At 42.8% G+C, this 27,832-nt stretch overlaps 1 protein-coding gene across 13 annotated transcripts in view; it reads right to left on the bottom strand.

The window, feature by feature from the left end:
• Positions 1 to 1,270: 1,270 nt before the first annotated feature.
• Positions 1,271 to 27,832, bottom strand: part of SIPA1L1 (signal induced proliferation associated 1 like 1) — a 357,896-nt gene continuing 331,334 nt past the window's right edge. For 10 of the 13 annotated variants that reach the window (XM_058567248.1, XM_058567261.1, XM_058567251.1 and 7 more), the window contains 7 exons: positions 24,489 to 24,728; positions 23,544 to 23,709; positions 18,264 to 18,510; positions 8,500 to 8,643; positions 6,895 to 7,009; positions 4,143 to 4,227; positions 1,271 to 3,496 (listed from right to left, as the gene is read on the bottom strand). In XM_058567248.1, coding sequence (XP_058423231.1) covers positions 3,353 to 3,496; positions 4,143 to 4,227; positions 6,895 to 7,009; positions 8,500 to 8,643; positions 18,264 to 18,510; positions 23,544 to 23,709; positions 24,489 to 24,728 — 1,141 coding nt within the window. In that variant the 3' untranslated portion in view covers positions 1,271 to 3,352. The remainder of the gene's footprint in view (positions 3,497 to 4,142; positions 4,228 to 6,894; positions 7,010 to 8,499; positions 8,644 to 18,263; positions 18,511 to 23,543; positions 23,710 to 24,488; positions 24,729 to 27,832) is intronic. The other 3 variants (XM_058567256.1, XM_058567258.1, XM_058567260.1) reach the window with 1 other exon arrangement.

Raw genomic sequence — 27,832 nt, 5'->3', positions numbered from 1 at the left:
AGCTCACAGAGATTAGGTAATTTACCCAGACACAGCTGCTACGTAATGGATGGGATTTGACTCCCAGCCAAAGTCAAAAGTCTTTATCAGAGAATGATGATTCCTTATGGACAGGTCTTTAGTGGCATAATCCACACAGGGAAAAGGCATCCAACATTCCTGTGCTAGCATTCTTTAATGTAACACAGTTCATGTTTAACAGTGCCCCAATCTTTACTGGTTATGTGAGTTTCTGACCAAAGCATGTCATCTTGCACTTTAATTGCAATTCTGTTCATTCGGGGGAGGCAGCACCATAATTAAAGGAACATATCTAGAGAGAGTGAGATGGGAATCTGTTCAGGTCATCATTCTACATTTAACTAGAGGCAAATGGCTTAAGCTTCCTGGGCCTATTTCCTTTGTCCTTGGACTACCATTTTTATCCCCATCTAAAGAGTTAGTTAGTAATCCAACTCAACACTGTTTATCTCCTGCAGCAGATATGGCACACAGCCAATGGGCCCTTCCAGTCAGCTCCTGGATGCAGATCCTCCACCCCTGCAGGCCAAAGGGACCTTGTCCTAGGGACTCCCAATGCATGTCCAAGACTTTCAGAAAGTGCATAAAGCCTCCAAACCAGGTAAGAATCATGGTCCAAACAGACCTTTTAGCTTGCGAATCAGAGTATCTTGTGGCATCCAGTCTTACTCTGTCTTGTAATTCTAGGATTTGTAGAACCGTTGAACCAAATAAAAGGAAGAAACTCTGTCAGCTCTCAATTAGCTGCACCACTGGAGAGGAACAGCGATGTGGTAGATTTAAAAAATTTGGCTCCATTTGGCTTTGGAATGCATTATGATTTTTTTCAGTAATTTTTCTAATTATATTTTGCACAGCCTAATATTAACAGGCATTTGTATTCCTTGTGCACACATCTAACACTGAGACTTGGGAGATGCAGGAGAGGTGGTCCTTTTAAATGTGGTGGTCTCAGGGAATGACAATGTTATGGAAAATCCACACATGCATAACGAAGAGTGAACTAATTATAAAGTCCTCTGCAAATATTAAATCATAAGCCGAGAAGCCAAATTAGGAATTCTCTATGGACCTGTGGACAAAGGGTAAAAAAGCTTATTAAAATTCTAAAAGGGACAGAAACGTTCAAGAATCATCTTTAGCGTTAACAGAGCCTGAAGAAAAGATTAAGAGGCAAGGAGGTCAGTGAGTTGTTGGGTGGTCTTTCAAATAAGAAAACCTCAGGCAATAATACCAAAGCATTTTAAAAGAGCGTTTAAAATGAATTTTATTGTTTGAAATTTACAAGTAGTCTTTAAAGGCTTCAAACAAGAACTCTGTTGCAAAACTCTAATAAATAGCTTGCCCCAAGTCCCCAGACAAAAGGTAAAACAAAATGAAAACTAAACTCAGAAGGATAAGCAAGACTTCAGAATGCTTGGAGGTTAGCGATATTTCTCATTTACAAAGAGATATCAGGCAATGTACAATCTCCTTCATACAAGTCAGAGAGAGAGACAGACAATTAGATCTTTACAAAGCACTCCGAAATCTTCCTATTCCCATGATAGAAAAGTCACCAGAAAAAAAAAAAAATCATGGCGAAACCACAGTCATGAATGAAACTGTAGCATAAAAGTCTGGGCGTGGGGGTTGGGGGGAGAAGAGAGGAAAATTCATCCCGTTTCTTTCAGGGATGGAGAGAGGAATGAGCTGAGATTACTTGGGGCAGGAACTTCTGAGCAGATGACACCAGATTGCTGAATCTTCCCTTAGACCAGAGTCGCTACGGAAGCAATCATGAAGGCAAGAAACAAGGCCACCAGGGGCCCAGTGTCTCTGTGCTGGGGAGGACTGAGGCCCTTGGAGTGATGGCCAGGGGCCCAAGGCAGCTGCATCACTAGACAGGAAAATAGCACATCAGTCATTTCTGCAGCAGAATCCTCCAGATGGCCACAAAAAGATGCAGACAATGCCGTGCTGGAATTGCACACTGGGACATGCAGGTTTCAAAGCCCATTCTATTATCACAATCATTGCTCCTCACAAGCAAGTAAGAAAATTCACAATTTAACATTCACTTTTCCTAGTTACCAATACTGGTGAAGTCTTGCTTTGGAGAGGATTTCTTGATCCATTCATATAGTAATTTTGAGTGAGCTAAAAACACAATTTTGCTACATTTTCATCTTTAAAATTCTCAAAGGGACAGGCCCAGTGGTGTAGCAGTTAAGTTCACCGTGCTCCGCTGTGGCGGCCAGGGGTTCGTAGGGTCGGATCCCGGGCACGGACAGACGCACTGCTTGTCAAGCCATGCTGTGACGGCGTCCCATATAAAGCAGAGGAAGATGGGCACGGATGTTAGCCCAGGGCCAATCTTCCTTAGGAAAAAGAGGAGGATTGGTAACAGATGTTAGCTCAGGGCTAATCTTCCTCATAAAAAAAAAAAAAAAACCTCAAAAACTATACTTTTGGCCAAAATGCATACAAATAATAACATTCTAGCTCAGAGGAATTCTGTAACAAATTAGTGTTTGGAGCCAGGAAGCGGTAGAGAGGCTGATTTCAATTTAGTGGGACTCACGGCAACCAAACAAAAAGGACTCCAGCTCTGAGGAGCACACAGCACCTGGGAACCTCTCCCTGGGGAAAGGAAGAAGTGATGTCACAATGCAGGATTAAAAAGGGGCGTGGCCCAGAGGCACTGTCTCTGCCTCTCTCTGGTTCACTGATTTGCTATTGTTAAACGACCCCGATCCTGCTGTCTCTGCAAGATGGGTACAAACAGCACTAGCTCATGCACAAGTCATTCCAGGGAGGCAGGCATTCTGTAAGAGCCCCTCTCTCCCCAGGCATTTTAGGAACAAAGGTGAGGAAATCCCCCTCCCCACTCCCTAAATAAACAATTTTTAAAAACTTTATTTTCCTAGGAACAATGATGTTTGTCAGGATGACTAGGGAAAGCTTGGGTTACCTGAAATAGATAAGAAAAGAGCTGATGGAAATAGAGGCAGACGGGCCAGGGAGGACCCTGGTCCTAGGCCCAGTTTCTTTTTAAATACATAACAGATAAAGATATTGTGCAAAAAAATAAAGACATTCACATTTTAGCAGTTAAACTTTTATTTTACTTTTTAAAATTTTTATTTACTTTTTTGTTTTTCTTTTCTACAAAAGGCAGATAATGATTGTTGATCTGCAATTGTTGTGTTGTGCACTCCCGGAAAGGGGGCGACGTAGGGAGCTGGGGAGGGCGCTCTGAGGATGCTTTCAATGGCATAACCAAGGGGCTTGCAAGCCTCACAGAGAGAGCCTTCCCCGCGGGCCCCTCTCCTCTCCACCTCCGCCTGCCCTAGCTCATGTCTATGGTATTGAAGACCCATTCCGTGAACTTCTTCAGCTTGTCGGAGGCATTCTGGGACTCCTCCTGCAGCCTCAGGTTGTCCTCTCGCAAGTGCTGAACTTCCGCCTGAAGGTGGGCTTTGTCTTCCTTTTCCTGGGAGGTAGAGGAGAGTAGAAAAGAACTGAGGGGGGGGGGGCCCACCTCACCCAGCTGCTAGAGGAGGAGCTATGGATCTGTTTGTCCATTTCCATCTCCATTCCACTCAACAGCTGTCCACAGGGCCTGGTACTGGGCGTTAAGATACTCTACCCCAGGAACAGATTTCCAGGGACACTCGCTACAGATTTATTTTGGAATGTAAATACATTACTGCATATTTTAATAATCAGGACTGGCTTAAATTTTAGACTATTGTTTTGGTGGCTGCTGTCTTAACACATTCGCAGCCACTCAAGAAACAAAACATCATTCAATTCTTGGTGTGAAAACCTGAATAACAAGGACAACATGTGGGTCCGGGCTACTGACACATTATACTAGGGGAGGGGAGGCCAGAAGAGGGCTGGCTGAGGGTCAAGGGCTTTCACAAAAAAGCGAGCAACTTTTCTGCCCATGTGACAAAGAAGGTTTTCTTGACTGTGTGTAGGGGGAACTGAGCAGCCCCCTAAACACGTGCGTGTACCAAGGAAACAGGGAAAACACCCGCCTCTTATCCCACTAACACAACATAAAAAGGGCTCTCACAGTTCAGGGGCAGTGTGCACAGACCGGGCAATGTGCTTTGAGAATAGCTGTTTACCTTCTTCAAATCCTCCCGAAGCATCTTCAGCATACCTTCCAGTTGGTCCACTTTAGAAGCCAGAGTGGGCGAGGAGTCTTTACTGCTGGGAACAAGAAACAAAATACCACGTTGGCCGGAGCGTCCATGGCTGGGTTTGTCTGGTAGTTTTTTAATGAAGCGGCTACTTATAAAATGGTTTTCAATGTCAAATTACTCAGTATGGCGACCCCATGTGCATATTCACTTTAAAAAAGAAAATGGTAATCTTAACAAAAGGTAATACAAGCATGAACTACAGCCAGTCAACAGCTTCCTCTGTTAAAGATGCTCTATCTTTGTGACAAAAGAATATAGGACAGTAAGTGAAAATGGTCTCTTTGGCAGCACAAGAGGTACTTTCTGGCAGACACAACTGTCAAACAGTGAAGTGATTCCTATCTCTTCAGTGGCTTCGAGAAGAGAGCTACTCCTCTGCGTGTGCACACGGGGAGGGGTGGGGTTGACGGAGGTTCTGCCTTGGGGCAGCCAGGACAGGGCAGCTCTCTGGTTCCCCAGAAAATAAAGTCTGTGGCCACTCATCCAGCTGCAGCTAAGTTCTTATGCTCATGTCTTAAAAACTAGTCTAAATATCTTTAAATATTTTTAAGATACGACTACATGTTTCAAAAGCTTGTCAGTCCAACCTTAATATCTTAAGTTCTTTGCTATTATGATCAGCAAACTATAACGCCCACAATTTTCTTATTTATTTTCCTCCCATTTAAGCGCTAATAATGCCACGCTAGTGGAGTACCAAAGGAAGGGGGAGCTGGAAGACGAGGAGGCCATCCAACTAGCTGGACAGATGACCCGGCCGGGCAAGGGCTGAAGACCCTTGTCAGCCACTCTTCCCCCACTCTCCTCCACCTGAATTTAAGCTGCGGAAAGTTCCTGAGTGAGTTCCAGCCGGGCACACAACCTCAGTCACACAACCGAGAATTGAAAGCCTACCACTGGGATCACATGTAGTGGCCTCTTTCCAGAGGTCAAAGGGGAAGATGGAATGACTCAGAATTTTTAGAATCATGGAATAAAAGGTATTCTTTACTTTAAAAGTCAAAGTTCAAGTTAGAATTCCTGACCTACGATGAGCTGTGTTGATGTCTTCTGCTAATTCTAGATCTAAAACAAGCCCCAAAGGCAAAACCCACAGTGGCACGGAATGTCACAAGGCTGTACATAAAGGAAATAATAATGACTTCCAAATTTCTAAGACAGGACAACCAATTAAAAGCTGACAACGAATGGATTTTAAAAGGGAAGTGGTCAGCTGTCATCTACAACCGCACAATGTGGTACAACCAGCTGGTCAGATTTGGGTGGGTTGAAGGCCAAAGATGTCATAGAGCAGGGTGCTGAACAGAAGCACTGAGGCTGGGGGCGGCCTTCACCTGCCGAGTCCACTGTCCCAGCTCCTGGCAGGGCTGACCTGGCCACGGCAAGCTGTCAGGACTGAAGCAGCTCTCAGTAGCCTATCTGGACTTCTGAAGGTTTTCAAAATGGATTCTGTATCTGTATGTGCACTGATCATTTTTTAAAATATATTTAATTCCATTTGCATTTGTTCATCCACACTGAACACAGAAAAGAGCCAACCACCACCCTCATCTCATGAGTCTGCAAAACTGTAAGAACTGTTCAATAATCCTTTCTCAAGAAAATGGATTTTGCTCACTCAGACTTCTCTTTGTTGGAAGCCTCATCCTAAAAAGGTACATTTGGATCTCTCTCCTGGACTCTGCGATTTTTCTTTTCAAGTTCTCAACAGCCAAACTAACTGCCACTCTCCTGCCCCAGCTGTCCTAATGATAAGAGTAAATGAAGCCACTGTCCTTTAGTCTCATAACTAATGACCCATTACTCCTATACGTGCTCTGCTAAGAGCGTTTCCTTGCAGACCTGCTTAGAGAAGTCTTCACGCACAAGTCCCACAGGATGTGTGCAATCCATACCAACCTCACTTTTCCTGTCATTGTCTGTTTCTGACCAAGTTTTATAGATACCTGGATTCTTAATCATCCTCAAAAGGTTTTAAGAGAAAAGATTTCAAATTGATGAAATTATTCTGCATTGAAGAGTGCTTACTACATGTTCCATGGCTGCCTGCCGTGAAGCATTAATATATAGGAATATCACCCATTTATCCAACAACTTCAGCGTTTGAAACTGAGGGGAAAATAGAAAAGTCAGCTTCTGCACAGTTAAACAGAAGTTCAAGTCCATGCTCTTAACTCATAAGAAAACCCTCTGGCCTCAGTTATCGCTTACTTTTTATTTTACATACAATCTTAACTGGCATGGTGACCCAGCTTTCGAACACAGTAGATTGAAGCAGCGTGTTGGGAGCTGTTAAGACACAGGCACATTCACGAGCATGACCAACTGACAGCGGGGGACGAGACTCAAAATCCAGACCCAAGGACTAATTGCACAGGAATCTGGGGATATTTAGTGCAAATGACTTCTCTTGCCTTACCTAATTAGCCCTGAGGACATAAATGTATTACAGTATTAAATAAAAATGAATATTCATAATTACAACTTTAAGTCATCAAGAACACTTTAATTGTGTTTACAGTATTTGGTTACAAAGTGTTCTAACTAGAATGTGAAGTGCTGGCCCTGTGGAGAAAAGCTTCATATGGCCTCCATCTCCTCTTCTGCACGTCTGCTGTCACTAGTGGAGGTGACACGTGGTACAGAGCGGTGCCCTCGCCACTGGGTGACCCACCTGCCGTAAGACTTCATCTGGACCAGGGCCTGGTCCTCAAGCTGGTCACTGTTCGATGCAGCACTCAGAGGGCGATGGTTTTCATCACTAGCAGCAAAGAACGAGGCTCTCTGGACTGGAAAGGAAATAAGAAACCATTCAGTATTTTGGAACCACATCTTGGGCCCTACCTATCAGAAGTCAACAAATGGCCTACACGGCCAGTCCAATCTAACCAAAGTGCAGGAAGGCACCAGAAACCTTACCTCCCAACACTTCCAGGAAAAAATTACTACTGTTTTAGCTGTAAGAGGGTAGTAGCATTGTAATTTCTCTTTAAAAATAGTTGTTGTGAATCAATTTCCAATCCTGCTTTTCCCCAGCTCATCAAAGTAGCATTCAATTAACTGTTTCCCTGGAAACAGGCCTTGTGCCAAATTTCCAGACCAAGGCTTTCCACTCAGCAATGATACAAAATGCATTAAAGAGCCAGTAGTAAGCTTCTTGAGACTTCTTGAAGTACATTTTCCACAAGACACTGGCCACCCGTTGCGGGCTTTATCCTAGGTCCACACCACCTGTGCTTCGAAATACACCAACTTAGAGCTTGAGCCAAGAAAACAAAATCAAACTTTAAAAAAAAATCTCCCATTACAAAAACAAAACTTCTACCATTTTATATGAAGGAGGGTGACCAACAAATTGAAATTTAAAAATCAAGTTAATACTGGGGAGTTGCCATCGGCTAAAACGGGGATTCATCGCTGACTGCTCCATGGTTGCCTGACTTCTGGATTCTGTGGCCTCGTTGATTTTCCCCAAAAACTGGAGCTTGACTGAATAGCAACTTTCAATTCTTCCAAAGTAGAGCGATGAAAACAGAAACCAATCATCTGTTATCATCATCATTTTACAAAGAACATTTTAGCATCAGAAAATTTGGAAGGATAATCTTAGAATAAAGTCAGTCTATTAAGAAAAAAGACGTATGACAACCTCACGTCAACACAGCAGTGTTACTTTTAGTTTTTTACGTCTCAGCAGAGCAGGCCAGCACCAGGTGAGGGCCTGCCTTTAGGAACCACTGGCTTATAGCAAGCGCACAGCCAGCTGGTTGGCACAGGAACAAGGCAGACAGAAAACGTGCCACCCCACACGGGAGATGAATGAGGAGGCCAAAGCGAGCGCCCAACATTTGTCGGGACTGGGCAGGGCCAAGCAGGACACGCATCCTAGCAGACACAGCTGCACACTTGGCAATGATGTCTTTACAACGCGATGAAAGACTCCCTCTGGATACGTGCTCTTTTCAGTCAAGTGACAGCTGGGATTCTGCTACTCTCTGCCCTTCCCATATTCGGTCAGGCGAGGCATCCATGCAATGAATTCCTGTGTAGAGGAGACACTAGGTTCCACCTGATTAACTCAGAGGACCTGTGCCCCCGCTGAGTGCTCAGTAGTCATCAGCTCAACTGGTTTCCGGCTGTGGCAGCGAAGTGTGTGTGCCGTCAGTGTGTGCAGAGAAGTCTCTGCACAGAGACTTGCCCAGAGTACTCACACTGCCCACACCTCAGCGTGGCCCCGCCGGGTCCTGGGCCGTCCTGCCTGGATCTTCCCTCGACTCACCCTCATAGGCCTTGGCAGCATCCACCAAGTTGGACCAATCCAAGTCGGCGGCAGAGTCAGGAAGGGGCATCAGGCCCGGGTCGGGCATGGGCCTGCGGGTCTCCTGGATGTCGGTGAGGGAGCTGTCCGAGGCAGAGAACTCTCCTGCGGGAAGGGATAAGGGATGAGATACTTCTCACTTCCACAGTGAGAAGACCTTACCCACTTCCTGTCACCACAATAGATGTGTAAGTCACTCGTTAACCTGGGATCAGTTTCTAGTCCAACAGGCCATTGCAGCCCTTCTAAAGTGGAGTTGAACTAGGATTGGCTTCCTCCAGTCTTCATTCTTTTTTTATAACCCCCCACTATCTCATCTCTAGTAGGGCGAGTCATGGAAGTCAGTTTTGCACTGAGGCAACGTGTCTGCTTTGGTGGGAGCCGGCTGTCTACAGCGGGACCCGGAGCACCTCGCTTCTCCTCACGAGTCAAGGGATGCAGGCTGGGGCTGAGGCCTGTTTCCACAGAGGGCTGGGCTTTGGAGCCAGACTGGGGAGGCTCGCTGATCCCTGTTTGAGGGGGTGATAGGCTTATTTTTATCTGCACTGGAACCTGGGATCTGACCCACCCTCCCTGTGGACTCCCTGTGTCCCTGGGACTGGTGAGGGACAGACGCACCCCTGGCCCACGTCTGCCCTGTGTCGTGGGGATGTCCCGCTGGTTTCTGCAGCTGGATGTATCCAGGGTAGTGTGAGGATCATCAGATCATGTGTGAGTGCTGGGTTACCCAGACGGAGTGACACAGGAGGTGATGTGAGGACTGGGGAGGGCATCGTTCCCCTTCCCGAGGACACAATCAGCTACTCCTGGGATCAGTTCTGGTTTACAGCACCCCAACATCCCGAGCCCCTTCTACGGTGACAACTCTTCAATACAAACATTAAACTACTGTAACAGCTAATCTCTGCTCAGCCTGGGGCAGCGAGGAACACGTGCAATGAGCCACTCTGTGCCATCTCAGGGCACGCTGCTACTGCTCAAGCTCACGTAGGCGGAGAACAGAGGGCAGGCTGGTGGGGCCAGGGCAACACAGCTCATGAAATGTAAATGCTCTCACTAGGGCAGAAGCTGGGGCAGAAATAAGGGCAAAGGGTGCCCTTCCATGAGAGGGGCCGCCCTCAGAATGTGACTGTGACACTAAAATTCATGCAAACCCAGAGCTAAAGGTGAAGCCCTTAGTTAAAATCTGTAAATGACTCCAGAAATACCTGTTTACAAGGAGTTAAAAAGTTTGGTCAATTATGGTAGCCTGATAAACCAGAGTATATTTACTGCTCATTTTCCCTTTCAAGTTACATAAAGAACTGCACTGAAGTGCAGCTGCTAGTTATTAATGTACTTAAAATTAGCAAAATTATGAGTAAATGGAAATCAACAAATACTGCCAGATATTAAATGCTCAATTCTATTTAAACTTGCTCCCACCAAGGGTAAGTAGGTAGAACAGACAATTTTGTGTGTCACTCACACCCCTTCTGCCCTTTTATCTCTGGGCCCCAAATTTCCATATGGGGAAAAACGAAGTCGCCCCTCCCCACCACCCAAACACATTTCAGCGGTGTTCACAGCGAACCAGGCCGGGGCTGAGGGATCAGCCCTACAAGGGCTGCTCAGTTAGGACATGGGATCACTGCGTTGCTGCCTGCCTTTCAGGAAAGCAAGAAGAGGTGATGGGAAGGTGCTCAGAGGGGCGCCTCCTTCTCTCCCTTCCTCAGGGCCCGGCCTTTAACTCTAGGCTTCCTCAGCTGGACATGACCGTGTGTGGGATTTTCAGGCTGCTCTCATATAATGTAAGCTTCTAGAAGACACGGCCTACTTTGACGTGACACATACAGACAAGCCTTCACAAAGAGTTTATACTCATTGCTGCAAAGGTATTAAAAAAAAAAGTGCTGGGAAGTGAGAAGCATTCAAGGCAGGCAGGGAATTGTAGGCGAAATGGTCTGAGAGTGGCCCCAAGGTGGGGACCATTAGATCACTACTAGGAGGATTTTTCTAGATTCTGGATAGTAAAAAGTGGTCATTTTGTGTCAACTTTGGTTCACTAGGAGTGACCTCTTGGAGCAAAAAGAAACCAAACTCAAGCTGCAGTCCGACTCGGGGGAAGGAGCCAGGGGAAGCTGTCCTGAGTGATGGGGAAGAAGGGGACTGTGTAGGGGACCAGTGAGCAGCAGAGAGATGATGGAGGAACATTCATGAGAGTGAGTTGAGAGCTCAAGAATAATGCAGGGAGCAGCAAACCAGGAAAGCAGGAGATTTAAAGAAAATACTGCTCCAGAGAAGCAGCAGAACGAAAAGAAATGTGGGTATGAATGGACACAGAATTCCCAGAAGGAGGGGCCGGCCCCGTGGCTTAGCGGTTAAGTGCGCACACTACGCTGCTGGCAGCCCGGGTTCGGATCCCGGGTGCGCACCGATGCACCACTTCTCCAGCCATGCTGAGGCCGTGTCCCACGTACAGCAACTAGAAGGATGTGCAGCTATGACATACAACTATCTACTGGGGCTTTGGGAGAAAAATAAATAAATAAATAAAATTATAAAAAAACAAAAAAAGAATTCCCAGAAGGAAAAGGGCGGATAGGAGGTGGGGTTACCGCTATGTATAGTAAACAAGCACGAAGACAAGTTCCATAACAGGTATCTGCTGTGCTGGATCACAGCGGGGAGGGTAGGTGCAGAACCCTGGAAGGGAGCTGGACAGAGGAAAGAGGAAAAGAACAAAGCGAAATCTATCGTCCCAGAATACGGCCCTTACTGAAACTGGGATTTAGTTAGATCATAGAGCAAACAAGGCATTTATGAACCAGGAGGAGCCCCATCAGCAGTACTCCTTTTCTTAAAACAATGCTTGCTTACTGAATGAATGAGTGAAAAAGTCAACAAATGAATGACTGACACCACCAGCAGTATCCTCACAGTCTAACAAAGATAGAAAACAATGGCAAGTCTGAGTTCTTATTTCTTATAGTAGCTGGAAGAAGCCAGTGGACATAAGTCTCTAAGAAATAACTAATCTAGTGTTAGCCAAATTTGCCTAATCATACAGCAGCTGGGATGTTTGGTAAAAATACCAATTCCCAAACTATACCTTTGTATTCAAATTCAGTGGGTCTTGGGTAAGGTCTGGGAATCTGTATTTTTAACAAGCATCCCAGAGGGGAGCTTTTACATGCATCTGTTGCCCTGGCTGTTGTAGTTGCCACCTAGGGGGTGCCCCTTGATCATCTGGCTCTGGTGGCCAAGAGGGCTTGTGTCCCTGGGTCCCATGGGACTATAATAATCAGAGAGACAGTTCTTGGCAGGCGCTGCCACCGCAAAAGCATTGCACAGAGAGCAGACCGAAGCAAACCACTCTTGCTGGGAAAGAGGCCTATCTGCTTATTATGGAGCTTTGGCCGAAAGGCAGGCTTCAGGTTTGGCACACGACTAGGGTCCTGTGGAGGTGCTCTCAGGGAAGAGAGCTCTTGGACGCCATCTTTGCACTCTCCCCCTGTCTCAGTCCAACTTGCCCCCCTGTCTCAGTCCAAGCTGTATAAGGAGCTTATACACTCATCTGGTACTGTGATTTTTGTGATTGCTGCACAGGGGACATCTCTAGATCATCAGGCTCTAGTGGACAGCAGTGCTTATGTGTGTGCTACACAGCAATCTATACACTTACATGCTTTATTTAAAAGCTGCTGCCAGAGGGTCTGGCTTCCAATCAGCCTGAATCTAGATGCTGACTGAGATCCTCTTCTTTGGGACAATGACAGGACTTAGCATACCCTCAAGTACTGGGAGCTATTAAAAATAAAGTAGGCTGCTTGGACAATCACAAAGGTTTGAGAGACAAGCAAGAGCTAGGGCAGTGTTGAACAATGAGGTTCATCTCCTACATGAGGCCACTCTTTCAAGACTAGGAGAGGTGGCTATTTCATCTAATGCATAGAAACTAATATAGAGTGTCAAGGAAAATGAAGAAACAAAGGAATACATTCCAAACAAAAGGACAAGATAAAATTTCAAAAATAGACCTTAATGAAATGGAGATAAGTGATTTACCTGATAAACAGTTCAAAATAATGGTCATAAAGATGTTCACCAAGCTCGGGAGAAGAATGGATGCACGAAGTGAGAACTTCAACAAAGAGAGAGAAAATATAAAAAAGTACCAAATGAAAGTCACAGAGCTGAAATACAATAAATGAACTGAAAAATACCAAAAGGCAGACTAAATAAAGCAGAAAAAATGATCACTGAACTCCAAGACAGGACAGTGAAACTCACCCAATCAGAGCAGCAAAAAGGAAAAAGAATGAAAAAGAGTGAAGATAGCTTAAGGCACTAATGGGATAGCATTAAGCAGACCAACATTCACATATTATACAGGAGAGAGAAAGAAGGGGGCTGAAAACTGCCCTAAACTGGGGAAGGAAACAGACATCCAGATCCAGGAAGTTCAGAGAGTTCCAAATAAAACGAACCCAAAGAAACCCCCACCAAGACACATTATAATTAAAATGTCAAAAGTTAAAGACAAGGAGAGAATCTTAAAGCAGCAATAGGAAAACAACTTGTTACATACAACGGAACCCCCATAAGACTATCAGCAGATTTTTCAGCAGAAACTTTGCAAGCCAGAAGGGGTGACACAATGTATTCAAAGTACTGACAGAAAAAAACTGCCAACCAAAAAATACTCTAACCAGTAATGTTGTCATTCAGAATTGAAGGAGAGAAAAGGAGTTTTCCAGACAAGCAAAAGCTAAAAGGAGTTCAACACAACTAGACTGGCCTTATAAGAAATATTAAGGGACTTCTTTAAGCGGAAAAGAAAGGGTGCTAATTAGTAACAAGAAAACATGAAAGTATAAATCTCACTGGAAAAGGCAAATATATAGTGAAAGTGGTAGCTTAACCACTTATAAGGCTAGTATGGAGGTTAAAAGACAAAAGTAGTAAAAATAACTATAATAGTTAAGAGACACACAGATAAAAGGATGTAAATTATGACATCAAAAATATAAAACGTTGGGGGGAGAGTAAAAATGTATAGATTTAAAATACATTTAAACTTAAGCTGTCATCAACTGAAAATAGACTATTAAACATATAACCTGTTATATGTAAGCCCCATGGTAACCACAAAGCAAAAACCTATGGTAGATACACAAAAGAGAAAGAGAAAGGAACTTAAGCATACCACTACAGAAAGTCATCAAACCACAAAGGAAGAGAGCAAAGAAGAAAGGAACAGAAGAATTACAAAACAGCCAGAAACAATTAACAAAATGGCAATAAGGACACACCTACCAATAATTACTTTAAATGTAAATGGACTATGTTTTCCAATCAAAAGACATAGAGTGACTGAATGAATAAAAAAACAAGACCCATTTATCTGTTGCCTACAAAAACTCACTTCAGATATAAGGACACACAGACTGAAAATGAAGAATGGAAAAAGATATTCCATGCAAATGGAAACCAAAAGTAAGCTGGGGTAGCTATACTTATATCAGACAAAATAGACTTTAAGACAAGACTGTAATAAAAGACAAAGAAGGGCATTACATAATCATAAAGGAGTCAATCCAATAAAAGGATATAACATTTGTAAATATTTATGCACCCAACACAGGAACACCTAAACATATAAAGCGAATATTAATAGACCTAAAGGGAGAAACAGACAGCAATACAATAACAGGAAGGGACTTTAATACTCTACTTTCATCAACAGATAGATCATCCAGACAGAAAATCAATAAGGAAACATTGGCCTTAAATGACACATTAGCCAGATGGACTTAACAGATATATACAGAACATTCCATCCAAAAGCAAGAGAAAACACATTCTTCTCAAGTGTACATGGAACATTCTCCAGGATAGATCAGATTTTAGGCCATAAAACAAGTCTTAATAAATTTAAGAAGACTGGGGCCGGCCTGGTGGCACAAGCGGTTAAGTGCGCATGCTCCGCTGCGGTGGCCCGGGGTTCGCTGGTTTGGATCCCGGGCACACACCAACGCACTGCTTGTTAAGCCATGCTGTGGCGGCATCCCATATAAAGTAGAGGAAGACAGGCACGGATGTTAGCCCAGGGCCAGTCTTCCTCAGCAAAAAAGAGGAGGATTGGCATTGGATGTTAGCTCAGGGCTGGTCCTCCTCACACACACAAAAAAAATTTAAGAAGACCGAAATCATATCAAGCATTTTTTCCTACCACCATGGTATAAAACTGGAAATTAATTACAAGCAGAAAACTAGAAAATTCATAAATATGTGGTGATTAAACAACATGCTACTGAACAACCAATGGGTCAAAGAAGAAATCAACAGAGAAATCAAAAAATACCTTGAGACAAATGAAAATGGAAATACGATATACCAAAACTTAGGAGATGCAGCAAAAGCAGTTCTAAGAGGGAAGTTCACAGTAATAAATGCCAACCTCAAGTAACAAGAAAGGCCTCAAACAACCTAACTTTACACCTCAAGGAACTAGAAAAAGAAGAACAAATAAAGCCCAAAGTTAGTAGAAGGAAGGAAATAAAGATCAGAGTGGAAATAAATGAAATAGACACAAAAAAGACAATAGAGAAGATGAAACTGAGAGCTGATTCTTTGAGAAGATCAATAAAATTGACAAATCTTTAGACAGACTCACCAAGAAAAAAAGAAGACTCAAATAAATAAAATCAGAAATGAAGGAGGAGATGTTACAACTGATACCACAAAAATAGAAAGGACCATAAGAGATTACTATGAACAATTATATGCCAACAAATTGGACAACTTAGAAGAAATACATAAATGCCTAGAAAGATATAGTCTACCAAGACTGAATCATGAAGAAATAGAAAATCTGAACAGACCGATTACTGGTAAGGAGACTGAATCAGTAATCACAAACCTCCCAACAGACAAAAGTCCAAGACCAGAAGGCTTCCCTAGCGAATTCTACCAAACATTCAAAGAAGAATCAATACCAATCCTTCTCAAACTCTTCCAAAAAACAGAAGCAGAGGGAACACTTCCAAACTCATTTTACGAGACTAGCATTACCCTGATACCAAAACTAGACAGGGATGCCACAAGAAACTTACAAGCCAAAATCCCTGATAAATATAGATGTGAAAATTCTCAACAAAACATTAGCAGACTGAATTTAACAATACATTAAAAGGATCACACATCATGATCAAGTGGGATTTATTCTAGGGATGCAAGAATGGTTCAACATCAGCAAATCAATGTGATACACCAGATTAACGAAATGAAAAAAATCATACAATCCTTTCAACAGATGCACAAAAAGCACTTGACAGAATCTAACATCCATTTATAATAAAAACTCTCAACAAAGTAGGTATCGGGGGAACATACCTCTACATAATAAAGGCCGTATATGACAAGCCCACAGCTAACATCATACTCAATCGTAAAAAGCTGAAAGCTTTTTCTCTAACATCAGGAACAAGACAAGGATATCCACTCTCACCACTTTTATTCAACATAGTATTGGAAATCCTAGCCAGAGCAATGAGACAAGAAAAAGAAATAAAAGGCATCCAAATCGGAAAGGAAGAAGTAAAACTCACTATTTGCAGATGACATAATACTGTATTACAGAACCCTAGAGACTCCACCAAAAACTAATAGAATAAATGAATCAGTAAAGTTTCAGGATATAAAATCAATATGCAAAAATCTGTTGCCTTTCTATAAACTAACAAAAAATTATCAGAAAGAGAAATTAAGAAAACAATCCTACTCACAATTGCATCAAAAGGAATAAAATACCTAGGCATAAATTTAACCAAGGTGGTGAAAGACTTGTACATTGAAAACTATAAGACACTGATGAAAGATATTCTTAGCTCATGGATTGGAAGAATTAATATTGTTAAAATGTCCACACTACCCAAAGCAATCTACAGATTCAATGCAATCTCTATCAAAATTCCAATGGCATTTTTCACAGAAATAGAACAAACAATCCTAAAATTTGTATGAAACCACAATAGATCCCAAATAGCCAAAGCAATCTTGGGAAAGAACAAAGCTGGAAGCATCACACTTTCTGATTTCAAACTATATTATAAAGCTATAGTCATCAAAACAGTGTGGTATTGGCATAAAAACAGACACGTAGATCAATGGAACAGAATAGAGAGTCCAGAAATAAACCCACGCATATATGGTCAATTAATTTACAACAAAGGAGCCAAGAACACACACGATGGGGAAAGGATTGTTCCTTCAATAAATGGTGCTGGGAAAATTGGACAGGTACATACAAAAGAATAAAACTGGACAAAAATTAACTCAAAATGGATTCAAGACCTAAAACCATAAAACTCCATGAAGAAAACATAGGTGGTAAGCTCCTTGACATAGACCTTGGTGACGACTGTTTGGATTTGACAACAAAAGCCCAGGCAACAAAACCAAAAATAAATAAGTGGACTATATCAAACTAAAAAGCTTGCACAGCAAAGGAAACCACCAACAGAATGAAAAGGGAACCTCTGAAATGGGAGAAAATATTTGCAAATCATGTATCTGATAAGGGGGTAATATCTATATAACTCAATAGAAAAAAAAAACAATCTGATTAAAAAATGGGCAGAAGATCTGAATAGATATTTTTCCAAAAGAAACATACACGTGGCCAATAGGTACATGAAAAGATGCTCAACACCACTAATTATCAGGGAAATGCAAATCAAAACCACAACGAAATATCAGCTCACACCTGTTAGAATAGCTATTATCAAGAAGACAAAAATAACAAGTGTTGCTAAGGATGTAGAGAAAAGGGAACCCTGTGCACTGTTGGTAGGAATGCAAATTGGTGCAGCCAGCATGGAAAACAGTATGGCGGTTCCTCAAAATAGAACTACCATATGATGTAGCAATTCCACTTCCAGGTACTTATCCAAAGAAAACGAAAACATTAACTTGAAAAGATACATGCACCCCTATGCTCACTGCAGCATTATTTACAACAGCCAAGATACGGAATCAACCTAAGCGTCCATTGATGGATGAATGGATAAAGAAAACATGGTGTGTATACATATGTATACACACACACACACACACACAAACACACACATATACATAATGGAATATTATTCAGCCATAAAAAATAATGAAATCTTGCCATTTGTGACAACATGGATGGACCCTGACAGCATTATGCTAAATGAAATAAGTCAGACAAAGACAAATAAGTCATGGGATGTAATATACAACATGGTGCCTATAGCTAATAATACTGTATTGCATATTTGAAAGTTGCTAAGAAAGTAAATCTTAAAAGTTCTTACCATAAGAAAAAAAATTTGTAACTATATATGGTCACAAATGTTAACTAGACTCATTGTGGTGATCATTTTGCAATATATACAAATATAAAATCATTGTTGTATACCTGAAACTAATACGTTATATGTCAATTATACCTCAATAAAAAAAAAAAGAAAACAAAAACAACAAGCATCCCAGATGACTCTTATGGTCTGGTGAGGTTGAATGTCTGTACCCTGTGGTCTGGAATTAAAGGTGAGGGGCTGAATGAGGGAGGGGTTGGTGAGCCGAGATAATCTGAGCACGCAAGCAGGACTTCCTCCAGTTATCATTCTCTGAGCAAACACAGTGGCAGCTGTTTCTGAGGGCACTGGCCATCATCAGCAGAGCTGTGCAGCTGCAGCTAAAGGCAAACTTACCATGTAGCGACTTCATTCCCAAGGTGTAAGAAGGCCTCCGCAATGGAAGAGACTTGGGGAGAGAAGGGTAGGTGCTACTGAAGAGGACGTCATTGGGTAGGGCTTGGTCCAGAAGCGAAGCCCTTGAGGTGAAAAAGTGCTCCCTCTGGCCACTGTAAATACTCTCATCCGACAGCGTTCTGTGCAAGGCCCGCCTTGAGGTGGGGGTGGTAGGGAAAGGAGACTGAGGAGAGGAGAGCGCCTGGAACTGAAAAACAGTGTCAAGACAACAGAAAGTCAATTTTCTGGGTCACATACCTAAGACCCAGGTTGGGGGAAGGGTGGGTTAACAGAATCGCTGCTCTTAGACACACTCCTTTAAATCCTGGAACCCACCAAGGAAGCCTCCAGGTCCACCATCTCTGTCTACATCATTAGGAGCTAAAATGGGACATCCTGGTTATCATATCCCCAGATCCTAGCATATTGCCTGCAGCCTATCAGTGCTCAGTACATAATTCAGATATGTGATTAGTAGATTCACCAATATCGTGTCATGGTTAAGAACAAGACAAGGATCAAATTTGAATTTTATCTGAATCCTGTGTCACTGACCAAATCATGTAATCTTTCTGAGCCCAACTCCACATATGTGGGCACAATATCTCTCAGGTTTAAATGAAACACTGGAGTGATCATAACAGCGCATCTCAGTGGTATTATGAAATAATGTTATGGTCCCCAGGGGAACAGCCAGTGTCAGGAAGGTATCCTAAGAAGCTTGTCAAGTGATTACATGTTTGCTGGGCAAAAGAGCATCTGATCATCTCAATGTAGTAACTCAAATAATAGGTAGCTCTTAACATTAACCACTAATATTATATTTAATGAGTTTTGGAGATAATTTGTTTTTTGAGATGGATTTCTATTCATGAAATAAAAATTGGGAAGTCACCTTTATAAATGACAAATATTTATATAGTTATATATACATGACAAAAGTTCTAGATAGCTGTGTCTACTGTTGATGTCTTTCGCCTTTGTGACCCGATTTGATTTTACTTGAGATTTTTCTGCAAAAAGCAAGCTTCTGAGAATCCCATTCACTGAGAAACATCAGACACTAACAATATTTAAATATCCAGCTTTCTGAAAGCCAACAGAGTATTCGGTCTGTTAACAATAACACTATCTTTATTCAGTTTCTCTCAGACTGCCATTCACCTTGGCAGGGAGAACAATTCGGGGAACAGGTGAAGATGTGAGTAGGAAGGCTGAGTCACTTCAGGCAGAAAGCCACCGTGGGACTTTCCATGACACCCTGAAGGGGCAGAGAGATAACGATACAGGAATGGCTCCATTTAGGAGGCTGAGAATACAAAGCTGGCGCTCAGATGCATTCACGTGCTCTGGCTCTATCACGCTTCTGTCCAACAAGCCAAGAGTTAATCAAGTCAGAGCCACCCCCAATGTGGCGTGCACAGTTGTTGCATAAATAATATGAAAAAATTGTTAATCAAACGCATTGTAAACGAGCCCCAGGTGTAGCCAATTCTGTAACAATTATGTTCACTTTTTAAAATTCTTGATGAGTTAAACCCAAGGTATGTACATGCTGCCTAGAAAACTAAGCTGCTGTGACAAATGCTTTGTGAGTCTCTAAGTGGAGGGAACTTGGTATGGAAATGACAATTTCTCTTCTCACTTTACAGAGGAGAGAGGGCATTAGAGAGGTTAAATGGCTTGCTAATTGTAATTTAAAAAAAGTTAAAAAACCAGATCATCTCTCCTCCATCTGCAAGGTTTGAGGACTATCCCATTAGGCTCCTGCCTGCCAGGCCAGATCTCAGATCTCTCTGTCCAAACACTGCTCTCAATCTTTGTCAGCACTTCTGGGTTCAATAAAGGGATTTTCTTTTCCAGTGAGTATCCCCACCCTGATGGTTTTACAGGAGAAAAACTTTCCACCAATTATAGTTTCAGCCTCTTTGGGAAATATTAATATACTTCAAGGCAGTAAATAGCTTTATTACAAGTTACAACATCCTGCACTAAAGGGAGGCAGGGTGGGAGATGGAAGCAATCTGCCTAGATCCTTTCTACCCATTAAAAAGTAGCAGGACCTAGTCTTGTCCAGATACATCGGGATGGCCCCTCACCCCATCCCCATTCAACCCAGTCTTGAGGGTGTGCACCCCATCCAGTTCTTGAGAGCGCCCTCTACCTTCCTTGCAGGTCATGCCTGAGATTGCTGAGTGGCACTGCCCAGGTCTGCCAGCCCCTGGGAAAGAACCACACTGGAGTGGCTGGCAGACTCGGAAGAGATTTGAGAGAGCCTCAGGCCAGACGGTTTTCAAACTGCGTCCAAGGAGCCCTAAGGGTTCCTCGCAGCATCACTGCTTGGGGAGAGATGTTCAGGTGGGACCCAGGAGCCCATGACGCCCACTCCTCTCATCAGAGAAACTCTGCTTTCTCAGTTCTACATATTGGGCTTCCATGTATAATTTTATTTGAAAAAAGGGTTCCTGAGCTTTAAAATGGTTTGGGCACCACTGATCTACTCTGGTCCTCTATTTCTAAGCCGAGGAACAAGGTAGAGAGGTGGCATCTTGCTCCAGGTCAGTCTCCTGTTCTCCTCTCACTCTTCTCAGTAGTCCTGGCTATCAGTGAAATGGGCACTTGCAATAAGCAAGTATCAGCTCTTCCTTAACACTAGAGCTGCCTAAGCCTCTTCCCTTGGCTTATACCTGACAGCGTTGGCTGGAAAGCAGGACTATTGGTTTGCACTATTGTCTGTTCACTTGCCACTGCTGCCCTCAGGGAAAATAAGGTTATCCCATCTTTGCCTGCCAATGACCTTTCTTAGAATGTTACAACTCTGCCATTTTCCTTGAGGTAGGAGCTCTGTAACAACTGCGTGGGGCCCTGCAGCCACCCACCTCTCAGCTACAGCCTGCCCTGCAGAGCGCTGCCACGTCCTGCAGCAGACATCTCAGTCTGCTGGCAAACGAGCCTGGGAGTGACCCTGTCATTTGATATTAACGATCGCTCGTAGGTAGCACTTGCCATCCAAGAAAGCCAGTGTGGTGTGAGTGGGTTCCAAGTATCACAGCCCAAAGCCGGCCACTCCTGGTTCCCCAAAGCCTGACACAGTGGCCTGGAGCCCGGAGCCAGGTATGGCTTGGAAGACTTCTCCAGGGCATGCTGGCCTTACTGACACAGCAGAGCCAGGTCACTCAGATGACGAATCTCAGAAGACACATAGAGCTACTTAGCTGAAAGTAAACCAAACCAGCTCAAACAGGGTGAGGCTGGAGAGAAAACTGACCATATTTCCAGCCCTTGCTTCCAGCCTTTTCAGTAATAGTTCAGCCAGCGGAAGCACTTTCTTTGCAGAGGGTCTCGTGGCAATATAGTCACAACGTAAAGCAAGTGCACCCCTGTTTCAAATAGGAATGTTAAAGTAATTCATTTTGGAAATAAAAGCCAAGACCTAGAAGAAGGGCAAAATAGACATTTGCTTTTAATTATTTCCACTGCATGAGTAAATCAAAAGAATGAAAGCTCGAAGCTTGCCCCTTTCCAAAAACGTTAAACTAAGAATTGGAGGAAAGATTCCTTTCAAGGCAAGTTTTATTTTCCTCTAACCTCAAAGGAAAAATCTGAAATTATTTTTATTTTGAAACTGGTACTTAAACATTTTAATACACCTCTTTGGGTTTTGACGGATAAGGAAAGAAGTCTTAAACACCATCTTTTGTGAGGTTGCTAAGGAAACTATTTGTACCCCGGGTGATGAGTCGGAACTGTTGAGTGCTGGCTTATAAAACAGAAATCACAGAAATCAAGAACAGCAAATCTTTAAAATGATTTATGATGTTAATGTTTATGTAATAAATCATTTATTTCTCAGCAAAAACTCTCGAACGGTCTTTGGAATATATTTAATTTCTGTAAATGATGATTTTTAAGTTTAGGAGGTGTATCTGACCTATCTGGAGGAAAACACACATGTGTGCACACACACAGAGGCATGTACGTGTGCACAAACACTAGAATGGTGATGAGAAAGCCTGAACAGGATAAGACCACACAGCTCATCCAGTTGGGCACGACTCTTATACTCTGAGCACAGTTTGAGGACCATGAGTGGAAATATTTTAGCTTCCATTTTCAATCAATTCTCAAAGTTCTTCTTAAGTTAAGCTTTCTAGTCACTTTAAACAGACTACAAATGATTTAACTAAGAACCTAGAGAATGGAAAATGTCCAAGTTTGCTGCCATGCCCTTTCTGGGGTGGACTCCTTTCTCCTGGGGCTGCCCAACACACTACAGACAGAAATACTTTATGCTCAGAGTGAAACACTTTTGGGCCCTGCTCAACAAACACCAGCTCCGAGCCTGGGAGTGTGAGACTAAACATTTCAGAGGACAAGACTTTAGAGGGCGAGAAAGAGGAGAGCCTTAAGTAGGCTTCAGGGGTCCTTCAAGCTGAGGTGAGCAGAAGAAGCCTTCCACGTGGTCATGCAAAGGTCTGGCCACAGACACACAAACACAAACTCTGAGCAAGTGCAAGGGACTTGATGGGGAGGGAGGCGGGGTTTAGAGAAGGCGTTTATAGTCTGGAATTCTGAGAGGGAAGTGGAGAGAAGGCTTTATGAAGTAGAGAGTCTAGAAAGTTCTACAGGTAAGTGTGTAGACCTATTTGCTGGAAAGAAGAGGTGGCTTTGGGGGCTGGAGGAAAGAAGAGTGAGTGTCCCTCAGGTAGTTTCTCTGAGTGACTGAAGAGCACACGATGTATAGCCAGTAGGTTTGCCGGGCCAGGGTCAGGGGCAGAGGCAAGGCCAGACTGCTGGATACTGTGGGCATTTGGACAGGAAGTGAATTGGGGGCTATCTGCGGGAGGAGGGGGACCCTTAAGACAAAAGACACTAAAGTCCTTACAGAAAACTTTCTGTCTTACAAGAGAGCCAAAAGAGTCTCTGTAGACTTGAGAAACAATGTCATCTGAGTAATAATGTTCATGAAAGAGTGTAGCTTGTGCACTGTGAGTAGGGCACACTGGAAGAAGAAAAAGCTGTGGATTAATATAAACCCGGACCAAAGAGAAGTGGCGGCAGGGAGAGAACATTTGGAAAACATTGTGAAGTAATTATTGGGAAGACTAGGTGATGGCGGGAAGTGGGCTTCAACGAAGAGGAGCCGGGAACCAACACTTCTTGGAGGGTGCAACTGCGGTGAGTGGCCCCATCCCGCCTGGCCTCTCTTAACCGCTATTTACCCCAAGCTCTGTCCTGTACCTTAAAATTCTTCTGAGATTCTGGAGTTGGGCTTTCAAGGTCGATGAGTTTCTTGAGATCCTCCTCAATGGTGGACTTGGAGGTTGGCTTGGGGGATGCCCGGAGGTCCCTGGTTGAGGCACGCAGCCTGGTGTGGGCTATTTCATTGCCATCACTCTGATGACGCCTTGAAGGGAAGGGAAGAGATGGTAGAAACTAAGTTGACAAGGCTGACTCAAGGGCATGACGGGCTCTGAAGGATGTAAGTCAGTGGGGAAATATTAAAGGAGAGAAAAGGAAGATTACTTCTGTTCACTTACATTTGAATCTACTCGGCTAAAAGCTTGTTAAAGAAACAAAACCAGGTTGAAACACAAAATAAAAAGTCTGATGAATAAATCACTCTTTTACAGGAAACTATTAGCTCTACTAAGGCAAAATTAGCAACAGATTTACTAATAAAGACCACAGGGTATGAATCCCAAACGCAGCCTTTGTATAAACAAAAACAAAATAATTGAATGAATCATTTATTTCTTTTGCTGTACATGGTCAAAAAGTCCTTTATATTCAAGGGTAGTCGCTTACTTTCTAATATTCCCTCTGGTGCCTCCTGGCCCAGTTAAGAATTACATGGGGAGGCAGTGATTCGTATCATCAAAGGGACAAGCATGGTCATAGCACGAGAGGACTGAAGTTTGTTCTTCACAACAGACATGTTCTCTTTCCTAGGAGATCTAAGAATCTTAAATCCCAATGTTTTGCAATATATCTTCTTTAAGGAATGAGGTGGAGAAATAATTTAAGTAAAGTTTTACTAAGAAAAAAAAATAATTTCCCTACCAAACCAACCCCTCCTCAGCCCCCAAGACTGGCCTCCTCGGTTGTAAGAAATTGCCCCAACCTTTCTGTTCTCTGTCATATTAAAAGCAAACCACCCAGCAAGAGAAGCAAAAGACTTCTTACTTTCTTGTGTCCATGAATCCCACGGAGTTTATGGTTCCTTCAGGTTTTTTCCACCCAATCAGGTACTTGCTAGTAGCACCCTGGCGAGGGTAGAAAGTCCTAGGACCAGATGAAGAGGAGGAGGAGGAGGAGAAGGAAGGTGCAAGCTGCGAGGAGGTGGCAGGATGAAGCTCTTCTTTGGGTGAACTTCGGGCACTGGTGAAGACAACCGGGCTGGCAGAGTGTCGGGAGCTCATGGTACTGAGGAGAGGTGGGACAAGGGCAAAGCGACCCGGGTGTGCATGTGTGCATCCGGGGTCAACATGTCAGCTATAAAAGTGTCGTCCAGGAATAGGGGTCACGGCGGGTTAAGGAACAATGAATATTTCATAAAATATTAATGGGGCTGGCTGGCTGGCTTTCCTTGCTTTTTCACTATAATTTAAACGTCTGCTGTCAAAGTGAAAGATGGTCACTGGGGCTTAGTCTGCACTTTAAATTAAAAAGTAAAAATAGTCAAGACTGTCAGGAACACTTTGAAACACACTGGGACCACTGAAGCTTATTATGGTGAAGTCTTCAGGGGAAGTTGGCAGTAAAAGGTCTAGCGGTCTCAACGGCTGTCTGTCTTGCCTTCTTCAGAACTAGGGGTCACGGTGACACTCCCCAGGCCCAAGGTGAGGAGGGGAGAGGAGACTGGATCAGGCATACTGCTCACCACACACTCACATTGAAGGCCAAAGGGGCACATTGAGGGCTCCTTCCCATGGCATCTGGCATTAATATCGACTCTCTAAAAAGCTGTTGATCAGAATGAAACCAGACCACTATCTTACACCATACATAAAAATCAACTCAAAATGGATTAAAGACTTGAACCTAAGACCTGAAACCATAACACTCGTGGAAAAAAACATAGGTGGTAAGCTCCTTGACCTTGGTCTTGGCAATGATTTTTTGGATGTGACACCAAAAGCAAAGTCAACAAAAGCGAAAATAAACAAGTGAGACTACATCAAATTTAAAAGCTTCTACACAGCAAAGGAAACCATGAATAAATGAAAAGGCAACCTATGGAATGGGAGAAAATATTTGCAAATCATATATCTGATAAGGGGTTAATATCCAAAATATATAAAGAACACATACAACTCAACAGAAAAGAAAACCAAACAATCCAATTAAAAAATGAGCAGAGGATCTGAACAGACATTTTTCCAAAGAAGACACGGCCAACAGGTACATGAAAAGATGCTCTACATCATTAATCGTCAGGAAAATGCAAATCAAAACCACAATGAGGTATCACCACACACGTTAGAATAATTATTATCAAAAAGAAATAATACGGGGGCCGGCCCGGTGGCGCAAGCGGTTAAGTGCGCGCGCTCCGCTGCGGCGGCCCGGGGTTCGCTGGTTCGGATCCCGGGCGCGCACCGACGCACTGCTTGGTAAGCCATGCTGTGGCGGCGTCCCATATAAAGTGGAGGAAGATAGGCACAGATGTTAGCCCAGGGCCGTCTTCCTCAGCAAAAAAAAAAAAGAGGAGGATTGGCGGATGTTAGCTCAGGGCTGATCTCCTCACAAAAAAAAAAAAAAAAAAAAGAAATAATACGTGTTAGCCAGGACGTGGAAAAAGGGAACCCTTGAGTACTGTTGGTGGAAATGTAAATTGGTGCGGCCACTATGGAAAACCAGTATGGAAGTTCCTCAAAAAATTAAAAATAGAACTACCCTCTTTGATCTAGCAATTCCACTTCTGGGTATTTATCCAAAGAAAACGAAATCACTATCTCGAAGAGATATCTGCACACCCATGTTCACTGCAGCATTAGTTACAATAGCCAAGACATGGAAACAACTCAAGTGTCCACTGACAGATGAATGGATAAAGAAAATATGATATAGATATATACACACACAATGGAATATTATTCAGCCATAAAAAAGAAGGAAATCCTTCCATTTGTGACAACATGGATAGATCTTGAGGGCATTATGCTAAGAGAAATGAGTCAGACAGAGAAAGACAAATACTGTATGACTGCACTTATATGTGAAATCTAAAAAAACTCAAACTCATAGATACAGAGAATAGATTGGTAGTTGCCAGAGGTGGTAGTGGGTGAAATGGGTGAAGATGGTCAAAAGGTACAAACTTCCAGTTATAAGATAAATAAGTCCTGGGGACGTAATGTACAGCATGATGACTAAAAATAAAAAAGCTATTCATCATCAATGTATTTTATTTATTTATTTATTATTATTATTTTTTATTTTTCCCCCAAAGCCCCAGTAAATAGTTGTATGTCATAGTTGCACATCCTTCTAGTTGCTGTATGTGGGACGCGGCCTCAGCATGGCCGGAGAAGCGGTGCGTCAGTGCACGCCTGGGATCCGAACCCGGGCCGCCAGCATCGGAGTGCGAGCACTTAACCCCTAAGCCACGGGGCCGGCCCCTCATCAATGTATTTTAAACTCTGGTTAAAGATTACAAAACTAAAGTCTACAGGACTTAAGGAGAAGGCTATTATACTTTTAAAACTCAGAAATGCAGAATTTTCAAAACTAAGAACGAGAGTTTATGTTGACCCCAAACCTAGAGGGCCTTTAACTGTAGGATTTCCACACTTCCTTCCCAGTGATCTCATGGATCTGAGTTCACACTACTTGACCACTGCTGAGTTCTCAGCTTAGGCTAAGACCAAAGACGGCTGACTCTTACTACAGTAGACTTAGTTACTGAAGGTTTAGTTCACAGGATGTAGTCTCAAAGCATTCTTCAATACCACTTCCATTTGTCAAAAACTAATGGTCCTGATCTGAATAAAGTATGGATTATTAGTTAATAATAATGCATCAATATTGATTCCTTAGCTATGACAAATGTATTACCATGTAATGTAAGATGATGATAACAGGGAGAACTGGGCGAGAGGTATATGGGAATTCTCTGTACTATCTGTGTGACTTTTCTGTAAATTGAAAAGTATTCTAAAATAAAAACGTTTATTATAAAAAACTAGGCAAAAAGCAAAATAAAAAAATGAAATCTTAATGGTCCTGAGATAATATACATAGATGAAAATAAATACTGAACCCTACCTCAAACCTTATATAAAAATCAATTCCAGCTGGATTGTATATTTAAATGTAGACCTCAAGAGTCTAGACTATAATATGGAAGAACATTTTTCTGATAGAGGCAGAAGTTTCTTTAATAGGATCATAAAGGAAGGACTGAAGCCTACTAAAATTAGGAACATGTATTCATCAAGACACAGGGTAGGAGAATATATGTAAAACATACATCCACCAGTGGGCTCCTATCCAGAATATCTGATGAACTCCTAAAAAGCAACAAG

Source organism: Diceros bicornis, chromosome 24 (genome assembly GCF_020826845.1).
Source record: "Diceros bicornis minor isolate mBicDic1 chromosome 24, mDicBic1.mat.cur, whole genome shotgun sequence".
In the NCBI taxonomy this organism is placed as follows: domain Eukaryota; kingdom Metazoa; phylum Chordata; class Mammalia; order Perissodactyla; family Rhinocerotidae; genus Diceros; species Diceros bicornis.
This window is presented reverse-complemented; position numbering and strand designations above follow the sequence as displayed.